We start from the raw sequence: 12502 nt of genomic DNA, 5'->3' as shown, positions 1-12502 counted from the left end.
AAATCCTCATCCTGCACCATTCCTTGGGAATGCCTTTTAGGGGAAAATGGTCAACGCTGAAACCATAAAAACCTCTTCCCATCCAGCCTGATCTCCCTGGTGTGCAATCCTTCCCTTCCCTTCCCCAGGCCCTGCTGTGCCCTCCTCACCTGGAGGCCCCCCCAGATCAGCCACCCTCTCTGAAAATTAGCCAGGGGCAGTTGTACCAGCACAAAAGAAAATTAAAAAAAAGGAAAAGAGGTGTGAATTTAATGCCAAAGCTATATCACAGTGCAAATTTTTCCACCTGCCCACCAAGTTTCTCCTGAGGTTTATTTTTTTTTTCTCTTTTATTTAAACGTAAATTTTCTGTACCAAAAAAAAAAAAAAAAAAAGCTTCGGGTTCTCTTCAGTGTTTTCTTTCTTCACGGAGTAGGCAGGCATGGGAAAAAACCCCCCAAAATTAAGGCTGCAGCTTCTCCTCCTTTGCTGGCAGAAATGCTGTTCTTGGTGGGGCTGAGCTCCCCCACTCTCATGGAAGTGATGCGAGTTCCCTCTGCCCAGGGATGGAATGCCCAGGGTTTCCCAGGGATTTACAACAACCAGGGAGTCACCTAAGGTGGAGGAACTCACTGAGGAAGGGCTCCCCTGAGCCAGGCAGGATCCACTGTGTGTTCTCCTGGGAATCCTGGTGGAAGGACACCCCCAGGGATGTCGTGCCCCCCGCGCCCTCAGCACCAGCAAATTGCAAATGTCATGGATTCCAGCTCCACACGAAATCCAGCTGTTCCTTTCCCAGCTGAAGTAGCTAAAATTTACTGGCTGAGGTGCAACATTCGTTTTTCAATGGCTTGTGTGTGTGTGGGTTTTTTTGTGTGTAGCAGACTGCTCCACCGAAATCCCACGGGAGCAGATTCCCTGGATATTGCACGTTAAGGATAACACCTCCACATGACACACGCTTGCTCTATGAAGAGTGCACAGGAAATTCTGGTTAGCCATGAGTTTGCCACAGCCTCAATTTTTCGGTCGAAGTGCCCCCAAAAAAGAGTGGCCAGGAAGGGTTTTGCCTTATTTGTAAACATTTTCACAGTATGTCAGGAGGACAATTCTCTACCCTGCCCTCTCCCAGACTTATGGCTTTTTAGAGTGAGTGAAACAATCTGTTTGGCCAACAGTGAGGTACTCTAAATAGCTGCCAGTCTGGTACACTGGAGAAAATGTTATCCACTAGAAGAGTCACAGAGGGGAGGGGAAAGAAAAAATAAATTTAAATCAATTTTACACTGCAAATATTTGAAGAGAAATGCCTACTCGACGGGTAGTTAGTTTTTGCATCCCAATATTTCTAGAGCTCTGTTTCTAAACCTACATTAATTACACAGCTGTGTACATTATTTAGAAGTTCTTTACTACAGTACTTTTGTACATGCGGCGTTTATTACTAAATGTAGAGAGAAATAGTTACATAAGGCATATGTACAGGGTCGTGGGGGATTGCAGGTCCCTCTGCTCACCTTCCTCTTAAAGCTGAAAGGCCCATTCCACTGTCACCCAGTCTGTGAAAGTGTCCTGAAATACATAAAAACTCAGTCAAGGCCCATTGCTTTGATGGGCATTAATTAGTCTCTCCTTTAAAATCCCTTGCATCCATTTCCTTTGCGTTCAGGGATTGGTTTTTGTGTGGTTGACGTTGATAAACCTGGAGGTCTGCACTGGAGAGGGGCCACCAGTCACTGCCAGGGGGAGGTTCCACCATCCCTGATGGGTGTTGCAGCTTTAACCCACGCCTTGGCTTAGTCTGGGAATCTCTTGGGTTGAAGTTGGGATTTCTCGTCTAAAATGTTTATTTTCCATGAGTTACCAATAACAGGAAGAGAAAAAAAATTAAAGGCGTGTCGCAGAAAGGAACAGGGAGCAGAGAGGGAGGAGATAAAGGAGGTGGCCTTTATGTCTCCCCTGGTCCTACACTTTGGACTCATTCTCCAAGTTGGCCACGTCTCCGTTTCTTTCATTTTGGTCTTCTTGGTTCTTCTCCTCCTCCTCCGTTTCCAGCTCGGCGTGTTGGTCCAGCTTGCTGGAAACAGACCAGGTCAGGGGCAGTTCTGCTCGGCTGGCCATCTCTGCCAGCTCTTTGGCACTGTAAACGGGGGTGTTGGTCTCGTAGGTTTCGTGAAAACTGTTGTAGTCAACCTCATAGAATCCATCCTCCAGCGTGAGCACGGGGGTGAAGCGATAGCCCCAGAGGATCTCACTGGTGATGTAGGAGCTGCGAGCCTGGCACGTCATCCCTGCAACAACAGAGAAGGAACAGGTGCTGTAATCAGGACCCACGGCTTCCCCAAGTCTTTAGTTTATTTTTTTTTCTCTCTGTAACAAGGACAGAATGAGGTTTGACATCACACGAGGTGGAGCTCACACAGCAGCTTTTGGGAGCGTAAACTGACGCCCCTTCCTCCTGTGCATGCGCTGAATAAGCAGGGCTCAGCCTCAGCTCGGCCCAGGGGAGGAGCCAAGCATTCCTACCTGGATCCAATCTGAGCCTGGCACAGCACAGCAGCCTTTGCCCCCTGCATTGCCAGAGGAGCAGCTTTCTGCTGCCCTGCACTGCCAGAGGGAGCCCAGGCCCATCTGCAGCAGCCCTGGAGCTGCAGAGGAAAACTCCCCCCTTGTGCAGGATCCCTGCTGCAGCAGCAGCACAGCTGGCACTGCAGGAGGGCTGAGCCCCCATGGGATGGGGCTGTGCCACCCCTGACACACAGGGGGGCAGGACATGGTCTGACTCTGGCAGTGGTTTGTTTTGTATTACTGCATTTTTTTTAAATTTCCCTAATAAAGAACTGTTATTTCTACTCCCCTATCTTTGCCTGAGAGCCCCTTAATTTCAAAATTATAACAATTTGCAGGGGAGGGGTTTACATTTTCCATTTCAAGGAAAATTCCAGGAATTCCATTCCTGCCTTCCTTAGCAGACACCTGGCTTTTCAAACCAAGACAGAACCTTTTAAAACCAAAACTAAACGTGGAGGAAGCTCTCAACCCCTTGAGGTAAATTCCTGCAGCTGATTCCTGATGGAGCTGTGGCACTCAGGAAGCAGCAGAACCCCTGACCTGAGGCCTTAGAGCTGAGTTTTGCACCTTGTCTGGGGCAGGAGGAGAAGATGAGAGAATTCTGCTTCATCACTGTGACCAAAGAATCCCAGACTGGTTTGGGTTGGAAGGGACATCAAAGATCTTCCAGTTCCAACCCCTGCCATGGGTGGGGGTCTTCTCTTAGATCAGGCTGCTCCAAACCTGTTCAGCCTGGCCTTGGTCACTCCAGGGATCCAGGGGCAGCCACAGCTTCTCTGGGATTTCTATTCCAGGTCCTCCCCACCCTCCCAGGGAACAATTCCTAATTCCCAACATCCCATCTGACGCGGTCTTTGGTGTCGAGATGACTCTGAGGCGTCAGAAAGTTTCTTTTTCTCATCTTTGAGACCGAAGAAGAAGATGGGATTCTTCGGCTCTCGTTCCCAAGGTTGTTTATTTGTTCTTATTTAATTCATTGTCTTTTTGACTCACTGAGGTGTGACCTGCAGGTTGGGTTGAGGTATTCTGACTGCCCTCAGGGCAGTGTTATTTTTTTATACTAAAAAGTACAGGTACTTTATTTACAATAATTTTTCAGTACCTATCACCTATGTTAGACAGTGTGTCTCTACTCTAAACTGTGGTGTTATTTTTTTATACTAAAAACCATGTGTACTTTATTTACAATAATTTTTCAATACTTACCACTTATGTTAGACAGTTTATCTCTAAACTAATTTAAAAGTGTCGCTATCACAGCAGAAGATGGAGGACAAGAAGAAGAAGAAGAAGGAGAAAGATTCGACACGCCCAGATTCCTCCATCTTGCCTCTTGAACCCCCATTCGAAAAACGTCAAAATTCTACTTTTCTATTTGTGGTAAATTCACTGTCATTCTATAGAAACTTTTGTGGCTTGTAAATCTTCACACACAGCTGGTAATTGTTTCCATGGGTTAAAATCAAAGGCACAGGTGTTTGTGACTCTGTGCCAAGGTCTCTGAGCCCCCTGCCAGGGTCTGGAGTCACCAGGGCAGCCAGAGGAACGTCCTGGGTTCTGACACCCATCCATCCCTCCCTCTGGCCGTGGGAGCCATTCCCTGTGTCCTGTCCCTCCAGGTCCCTCTGCAGAGGAATCCCTCTCCAACGACCCCGATACTGAGGGAATTGGATGAACCTTTGCCTCTCCTGTAGCTCCAGGAAACCCAGGTGGATTTCCAGGATCCCACCCAGGACCCACCAGCCTTGCTCTGTGCCCTGCTGACCTTTTGCACTCCAATCTGTTTGCCGAAGGATTTGTCACTCTTTTGGGCTATTTTTGGGGGCTCAGGAGAAGAAGAAAGCAGCGTGGGCTATTAAAAACAAGCAAGAGGCTCGGAGTCAGGACCCCCTGCTTGATTCCCCTCTTCTCCTGCAGACCCTGCGTGGGCTTTGGCAAATTCCCCAGCTTTGCTTTGCCGGCTCTGCTTCTCTGCTGTGCCACCAGGAACACGCTGCGATGGAAAAGCAGGAGATGTGCTGGCACTGGATTCTCTTCCTCCTTCCTCCTCTAGAATTTTTTTTTTTTTTTGCTGTCAAATTTGTACTAAACAGCTCTCCCTGGTGTGAAAATGATTGCCTCAAGGAAAAGGAAAAAAAAAAAAAAAGACAGAAATTTGGAATAAAATTTCCAGAGTGCCACCAAGCCGGTGTCAGAAACATTCCATGGGAGTTAATTGGTCCTCTTTAATCAAGCTAAAAAGAAGGAAGCAAAATGTTGCGTTGGACCCTGAATTCCCTGCAGTATTTTAAAGCTGGAAGCATAAAATCATAGAATTTAGGTACAGCTGACAATAAAGCTATGGCAGTTCAGTTTGAGTAAACACCCCACAAATATATATATATATATATATATATATCTATATATATATATATCTAGTAGGGGCTTTTGTACATACCGTGTACTGGACTTATTAAAAGAACGATGTCTTTCAAAGGAGTGTTTCTTTAAGAAAGTTTGCAGTTTAAACGTAAGTATTTAGACTAGGTTTTCCTCATTTCAGATGTTTTTCAGTGAGCTCTTGGTAAAATAAAAATGATAGTAAAGATGTTTTCCCTTAATCAACATGGCAAATATAAAAGATGGTGCATATATATGATATCTCATTCAGAGGTAGCAAAGGGGAATTCCCAGGGTTTCTGATAGGGTTTTGGTTCAGAGCACACCTGGAAATTGGTTACCTCACCCTGAGGAATGTCAAAACCTCGTGAAAGAAATCAAAACTGCACAGGTGCCTGGGAGCCTTTTAAATATTTTAAATATCTTTGCTTCAGCATGTCTGGTGTGGAACCCTTGTGTTGTGGGGTTGTGAGAGGAAGGGAGTGAGGACAGATGGTTTTTATCATTATTAAAATATAAGAAGTTAACTTTTGCTGGGTTTTGTTTTCTTTTTCCTTGAATAACGTTAAAACTGGTGTGGGTTTTTTTTTTTTCCTCCCAACAATACGTGTAATTTGATATTTCTATTTCCACCTTTCTTACTCGGGAGGAGATCACCATATTTGAGATTTTACTTGCTGGCACCATCTGTGAATGCTGCTCAGGGGTCTCAGTGGTAGCTGGGGAGGGAGCAGGGACCAGCTCCATCCAGAAAACCCAAATTGCCGTGGAGTGAGTGGGCTGGAGCAGCTGCTCTGACCACCCCGCCCCGTAAGAAAATCACAGCTCTGCAGGAGAACACGCAGATTATCAGCTCCCGTTTGCACAGAGATGAATATGCAAAGGAAATGGAAGCCGTAATTTCAAGCCGGTTGAACTTTCTGATGCTCTGAATTCTATTTCTCGCGAAAACAAATAACAGGCATTAAAAAAATGAAGTTTATATTAAGTTAAGTTCTAAACGAAATCTAACTTGAATCAGTCAAAGCATTCTGGTTTCATTCTGACTTCTTCAAATGTGATATATTGTACCTAAATAAGACAAAAAATGGGCGTGCTTTAGTCTTTTACAAACTGTTAAAATGCATTTTTTTCCCCAGCAGGAGATCTCAATGGCAGTGAAATGATATTTTCCAGTGGAAAAATGCTGAATTAGAAACGCTTGTTTTACTTGGTTGCTGTTTCTGCTATCAGGAATTAAATACTGGATAATTTGTGTCTAATTTTTTGCTTTCTGACAAGTGGTACCTGCTGAGGCAGGAGACTTTCTCTGATCCTGCCTCAAATGTGCTGCCACTTTTAGCAAAATGTACCAACACATTCTCAATAAACTGCTTGTAAAGAGATGGTAATTTTACCCAAAAATTGCAATTTTACCATAAATTTACAATTCAGCCAATATTTTACCTCAATTTATCCTCGTACTCAGGCTGTGCCCAGCAAATCCTGATGTGTCTGAATTTTGATGTTGTTTTCCAGCTGATCTTTTCCCAATAGGTGATGATTACATTTTTCTGCCACCTAAATCTGGGAAATTTATTAAATCCAATAATGTCTGACCAGAGAGAGAGAGGAGCTGGTTCCAGAACTGGCACTGCAAAGCTGGGAGCTCAGCTCAGAGGAGCTGAACATGGAATGCCAGGATTTTGTGCCCTGCTCTGTGTTTGGCCCTTGGGATGCATTTATGGACCCAGAGCTTCCCCAGATTTCAGATCAGAGCTTTATTTTTCCTTCTGGGTGCCCACCACAGGGGGATTTGTGGGGATTTTGGTTAAAAGAAGCTGCAGCTCCATTTTCCAAGGCACTGAGTGAGGAGAAGAGCTGTCCTGACCTTCTAAAAGCACACTGTTATAACCCAAGGGCTTTCTCCCCAGTCCTGCAGGTGGGATGTTCTCCCCTGCCATGGTTCACGGGCATCCTGCTCCACAATTCCATGAAAATATCCAGGAAGATGCAGCAAGGCTCTGATTGCAGCTGCTGCCTCCCTGGAGAAGGGTCCTGTGGGGTTTGTCACTGAGCAGTGGGAGCTGAGCCGCCAGTGAGGGGCTGAGGGGACCCTGGGTGGACCTGGATGGAGCTGAGATGATCCTGAGTGGATCTGGATGGAGCTGAGATGATCCTGGATGGAGCTGAAAGGATCCTGGATGGATGTGGATGGAACTGAGAGGATCCTGGGTGGATCTGGATGGAGCTCAGATGATCCTGAATGGATCTGGATGGAGCTGAGAGGATCCTGGATGGAGCTGAGAGGATCCTGGGTGGATCTGGGTGGAGCTGAAATGATTCTGAATGGATCTGCATGGAGCTGACATGATCCTGGATGGATCTAGATGGAGCTGAGATGATCCTGGGTGAATCTGGATGGAGCTGAGAGGACCCTGGGTGGATCTGGATGGAGCTGAAAAGATCCTTTATGGATGTGGATGGAGCTAAGAGGACCATGGGTGGATGTGGATGGAGCTGAAATGATCTTGGGTGGATGTGGATGGAGCTGAGAGGATCCTGGGTGGATCAGAAGCAGGTTCCTCTCTCTGCAATCCTCACAGGTGAGGCAGAAGGTGGGAACTGGGCACATATAAAATACAAGTAGGAAGTGAAGAATAGAAAATGCCCGACTCAGAAATGTGCATTTGCATCCCAGAAAGGCAAATGTGACCTGGGCTGCATCCAAAGCAGGTGAGCAGCAGGAGAGGGATTGGGATTGAGCCCCCACAGGTGATTTCCCAGCTGCAGAGCTGGCCCAGCCCAGGGAGGAGCTGGAGCTGCTGCAGAGAGCCCAGAGGAGGCTCCAGGATGAGCAGAGGGATGGAGCAGCTCTGCTGGCAGGAAAGGCTGGCACAGCTGGCATTGTTCACCTGCACAGGAGAAGCTTTGGCCTGAGCTCAGGGTGGCCTTGCAGGGCCTGCAGGAGCCCCAGGAAAGCTGGAGAGAGACAATTGCCAGGGCATGCAGGGACAGCACCCAGGGAATGGCTCCCACTGACAGAAGGAAGGCCTATATTGGATGTTAGGAAGGAATTGTTCCCTGTGATGGAAATGAGGGGCTGGGATCAGGGAATGGCTGCCAGTGCCAGAGGGCAGGGCTGGGTGGGATCTTGGCAATGAGGAATTGTTCCCTGGCAGGGTGGGCAGGGGCTGGGATGGAATTCCATCCCTGGATCCCTGGCAGTGCCCAAGGCCAGGTTGGACACTGGGGCTGGAGCAGCCTGGGACAGTGGGAGGTGTCCCTGCCATGGCAGGGGTGGCACTGGGTGGGCTTTGAGGTTCCTTCCAACCCAAACCATCCTGGGATTTTGGGATTCTGTGAAATGCATTTGGCCTTGGGAAAGGATTGAACATTTTTTGTGCAGGAGCTCTTCCAAGATGGCATCCTTCAATGAACGTCCTTTAGTGGAAAAATAAACAAACCCTCAACATCTGCAGATCTCCTGGGGAACAGGATCTCAAATCCCAGTGCAATGGGACCGACACCAAAACAAGGCACTGCTCTATTCCCTACTCATGGGAATTAATGCCAAGGGATGGCTGGGAGAAAATCCCCTTTCCTTGGAATGGTGTTTGCTGCAAAAGAAACATTTTCTGTGACACTTTGTACCTGCTGCACACTTGTGCTGTCACTGCTGGGGGATAAACATTTCATTAAAATAGAAGTGTGATCTATTCCACCGCTTCTTCCACACCTAATTCCAGCCTGCGTGTTTGGGTGGCTTTTGTTCCTCTCCTTAAAACGCTGAACATCCAGGGTTTGCTCCATGCTGAACTTTCCCGACTTGGAGCTTTTTATAAAAATGTCACATTTCCCTGTGCAAACGTTTGCGACGCCAGGATTAAAGACAAAACAGTGTGAACACGCAGCTTGGCATGCTGTAAAATCCAGGAAATAAGGCAAGATTGGGAGCTTTTTGACACCAAAATCTGTGAATCTCCCACCAAATATTCTGGGGGTTGTTTTGAGGTTTGTGGCTGAAGAGAGCAGAGGGGGAGATGAAAGAGAGCCCAGGGTAAAGGACTTGATCCTGCCAGGCAGATCCTGGTGAGAAGGGATGCTTGGAAATGTGGCAGAAGGAAAGGTTCCAAAATCACTGGAATTTTTGGGAAGGCACAGCCCAATTCCAATATCACTGGAGTTTTTGGAAAACAACAGCCCAGTTCCAGTTCCAAAATGACTGGAATTTTTGAGAAGAAACAGCCCAATTCCAGTTCCAAAATCACTGGAATTTTTGAGAAGCCACAGCCCAGTTCCAGTTCCAAAATCAGTGGAATTTTTGGGATGCAGTGGCCCAATTCCAGTTCCAAAAGCACTGGCGCTTTTAAGAAGCCACAGCCCAATTCCAATTCCAAAATCACTGGAAGTTTTGGGAAGGCACAGTCCAATTCTAGTTCCAAAATCACTGGAATTTTTTTGAATCCACAGCCCAATTCCAGTTCCAAAATCAGTGGAGTTTTTGGGAAGCTGCAGCTCAGTTCCAGCTCCGAAATCACTGGAGTTTTTGGGCAGGCACAGCCCAGTTCCAGTTCCCAAATCCCTGGAATTTTTGGGAAGGCACAGCCCAGTTCCAGTTCCCAAATCCCTGCAATTTTTGGGAGGGCACAGCCAGGCTCCGTGGGGTGCCCCAGGCGGTTTTGTAACGCTGCCTCCTTTTAGGTGGGCTGGGACAAGCCACACTTGGGTGGGTGGAACTTGATTTTTTAGAAGAGAAAACTTGAAGAAATCAGCTTTTCTAAAGATATGCCGTGTTCAGAGATGATATTTCTGTCTTCTGCTTCACCTGAAAGAGTGGCAAGAGGGCTGGGGGAGAGCAGCTCCATGGTTTGCAGAAGGAAGCTCCGAATCCCAAGCTCTGGGAGGAGGAGGAGGAATATCTGGGCTGGTTTTGGTACTATTTTAAGTGATGGGCTTGGGTTGGAGATCTTATCCCCTTTAATTTTCTTGGTGGGAGAGAATTTAGGCAACCTCACATTTGTTGATGTCATTATTTAATGGGATCGATCCAGCCCTTTATAAAAATCTCTTTAAGGGAAACCATTGAGCACGTTAAGCTCCAAGTTCATCTGACACAACAACGCTCTTTGATTAAAATTTAAATGAGGGTTTATTGATATCTTGATCACAACAAAAGACTCAGCCAATGCCAGGCTCCCTGCAGCTCTGATTTTTGATGAACTTTTGCAGGCCTTCTTGCAGCTCTGCACTGAAAATCATCTGTGCTGTAAATCCTCCCACTGAGTAGCAAGTGGGTTTTGATTTTTATTCTGAGTTGGTTTTTTTTTTTCCTCTGTTCATGGGATGAGACTTATTAAGTTGATGCTTTCAGGTTAATAATATTTGGCTATCTGACAATGTGAGCAGCATATTTTTGAGATGCAGGAGGGAGCAGAAAGTGGCTGCCTGGGGGAATGAGATGCAAAATCTTTCACTTCTGAAATGCTATTTAAGATTTTGTACCCATATTTATCTGCTTGGCATTCTCTCCAATAGTAGAGGCTATTAATACACCTGCTGGTAGATCAATGACCATTTTGGAAAAATAAATATTCACTTGGTTTTCATTGACTTTGGTTTTATTGGAGGTGGTGTGGAAGAAGCTGATTTATCTTTAATTACTGCCCACAATTAGCAACGGGTCCAATAAAGGAGAAGAGCAGGAATAGGGTTGGGATTTTAGGAAAGCTTCAGTTCTACTCTCCTGATATTTCTATTATGGAAAAAAAAATAGGAACAACATCTTCAACTCTGGGCTTTTCAGTCTGGCACTTTCCTCAATGCCTGAATTCATTTAGAGTAGGGAGAGAGGGGACCAAGAACAGCAAAAAGCCAGCAAAAAGCTTTTTTTTTTCTATTTCTTCATCTTTAAACTGATAATATTTTAACTAATTGTTTCTGGAGGAGTACAGACAAATCAATCTATGGCAAAATGTGTCACATTTTCCCCAAACAGTCCAAACTGGTGATGGAGCAGAGAAATTGTAACTTTCTTTGACACCTGCACCTCATGCATGGAAGCAAGAAAGAGTCATTAGGACTTTTTAATTTTCCTTAGTTTAACAATGATTATTTTGGATTAAAAATTTGAGGACAAAACTGTTGGTTTTAGTAAGGAAAAAATAAAGAACTTGAGAAGAGTGAAAATAAAGAACTTGAGTGTGTGTGGAAGGGGAGCAAGGTGTGGGTGCTCACATCCAAACTGCAGAATTCCCAGAGGAGAGGTGCTTAAGGTGATGGAAAAGAGTCTGGAATTAAATGAGGGGGCTTTCAAAGCAGGGAAAACTTTCTATAAAAGCCTCCATAATGTCAGATCTCCCGAGAAATGAATGAATTCCTGTTCAGCCCTGGGTTTTGTGCCCAGCAAAGCACACAACCACGGGTTTTGGAGGGGGGTGATGGTCTCAGGGTGCTGTGGTGCTGGATGGAAAGCTGCCCAGGGCAGGAGCTGCTCAATCCGAGCTTCCCTGCTGGGGCTGCTTCCATCCTCAGCATCAGTCATGAGGTGGCACTCTTCTCCCAGCAGAGATGCCTTGGAAGTGAGACTGTGTCTAAGGAAAAAAAAAAAAAAGCAGCAATGCCTGGAAAATATTGAAATATTGCCCAGGGATTATTGCAGAAGTTGCTTTGGGAATGTCTGGGCAGGGAGGATTTCGTGTGGTGTGGCAGGGATGGGTTATTTGGAGGATGTACCTTACTGAACTCTCTCTGAGCTCGGGATGGTGCTTTCCCTGATTCCCAGGTGGGTTTGGGGCAGTCTGACACCGGCTGCAGCCCAAATTCTCCTGCAGGACAAGCACAGTGCCACAGCCTCCCTCCTGCAGCTTTCACTGCTGCTGCCAGGGCTCTGCTGCCTTGGAACCCTGCCTTGGTCCAGACACTGGACAAGGAGCACAAACTGGACACCCCTCACTCCCAGGTGTCCTGCCTCACCCAAATCAGGGCTCCCAGGCTCAGAGGTAAACAGGGAAAAAACTAAACCTGGGCATTTCTTGCTAAAACCAACTGTCTTTAATGTTTATGTGAGTGTTTAATGAGAAATTTTTATATTTCCTGATTCTAGCCCCAGTCAGCAGCCATTCAAACCAGCAGCACCTTCCAAGGAAGGACCTTGGGACACTGAGCACATCCAGAGGGGACAACGAGGCTGGAGAGGGGCTGGGAACACAAACCCTGTGAGGAACCCCTGAGGGAGCTGGGGCTGCTCAGCCCAGAGAAAAGGAGACTCAGGGCTGCCCCCATCACTCTGCACAGCTCCTGAAAGGTGCCTGTGCTCACCTGGGGCTGGGCTCTTTCTCCAGCAGCACTGACACAACCAGAGCACACAGCCTCCAGCTGCACCAAGGGAAATACAGGTTGGACAGCAGGGAAAAGGTTTTTGCAGCAAGGGTGAGAAAGTTCTGGAATGGCTGCCCGGGGAGGTGGTGCAGTCCCCATCCCTGGGTGTGTTTAACAAAGCCTGGATGTGGCACTGGGGGCCAGGGCTCAGTTGAGCTGCTGGGGCTGGGCTGGACTCGATGGGCTTGGAGGGCTCTTCCAGCCCAGTGATTCT

At 46.8% G+C, this 12502-nt stretch overlaps 1 protein-coding gene across 1 annotated transcript in view; it reads right to left on the bottom strand.

Moving 5' to 3' along the window:
* Nucleotides 1-1160: 1160 nt before the first annotated feature.
* Nucleotides 1161-12502, bottom strand: part of KCNJ6 (potassium inwardly rectifying channel subfamily J member 6) — a 112308-nt gene continuing 100966 nt past the window's right edge. The window contains exon 3 of the mRNA XM_005429518.2: nt 1161-2270. Within this exon, the coding sequence (XP_005429575.2) occupies nt 1945-2270 (326 nt within the window). The 3' untranslated portion in view covers nt 1161-1944. The remainder of the gene's footprint in view (nt 2271-12502) is intronic.

The sequence above is a fragment of the Geospiza fortis genome, unplaced genomic scaffold (genome assembly GCF_000277835.1).
Source record: "Geospiza fortis unplaced genomic scaffold, GeoFor_1.0 scaffold409, whole genome shotgun sequence".
NCBI lineage: Eukaryota > Metazoa > Chordata > Aves > Passeriformes > Thraupidae > Geospiza > Geospiza fortis.
The sequence above is the reverse complement of the archived record's forward strand: the minus strand, read 5'-3'. Positions and strand labels throughout refer to the sequence as shown.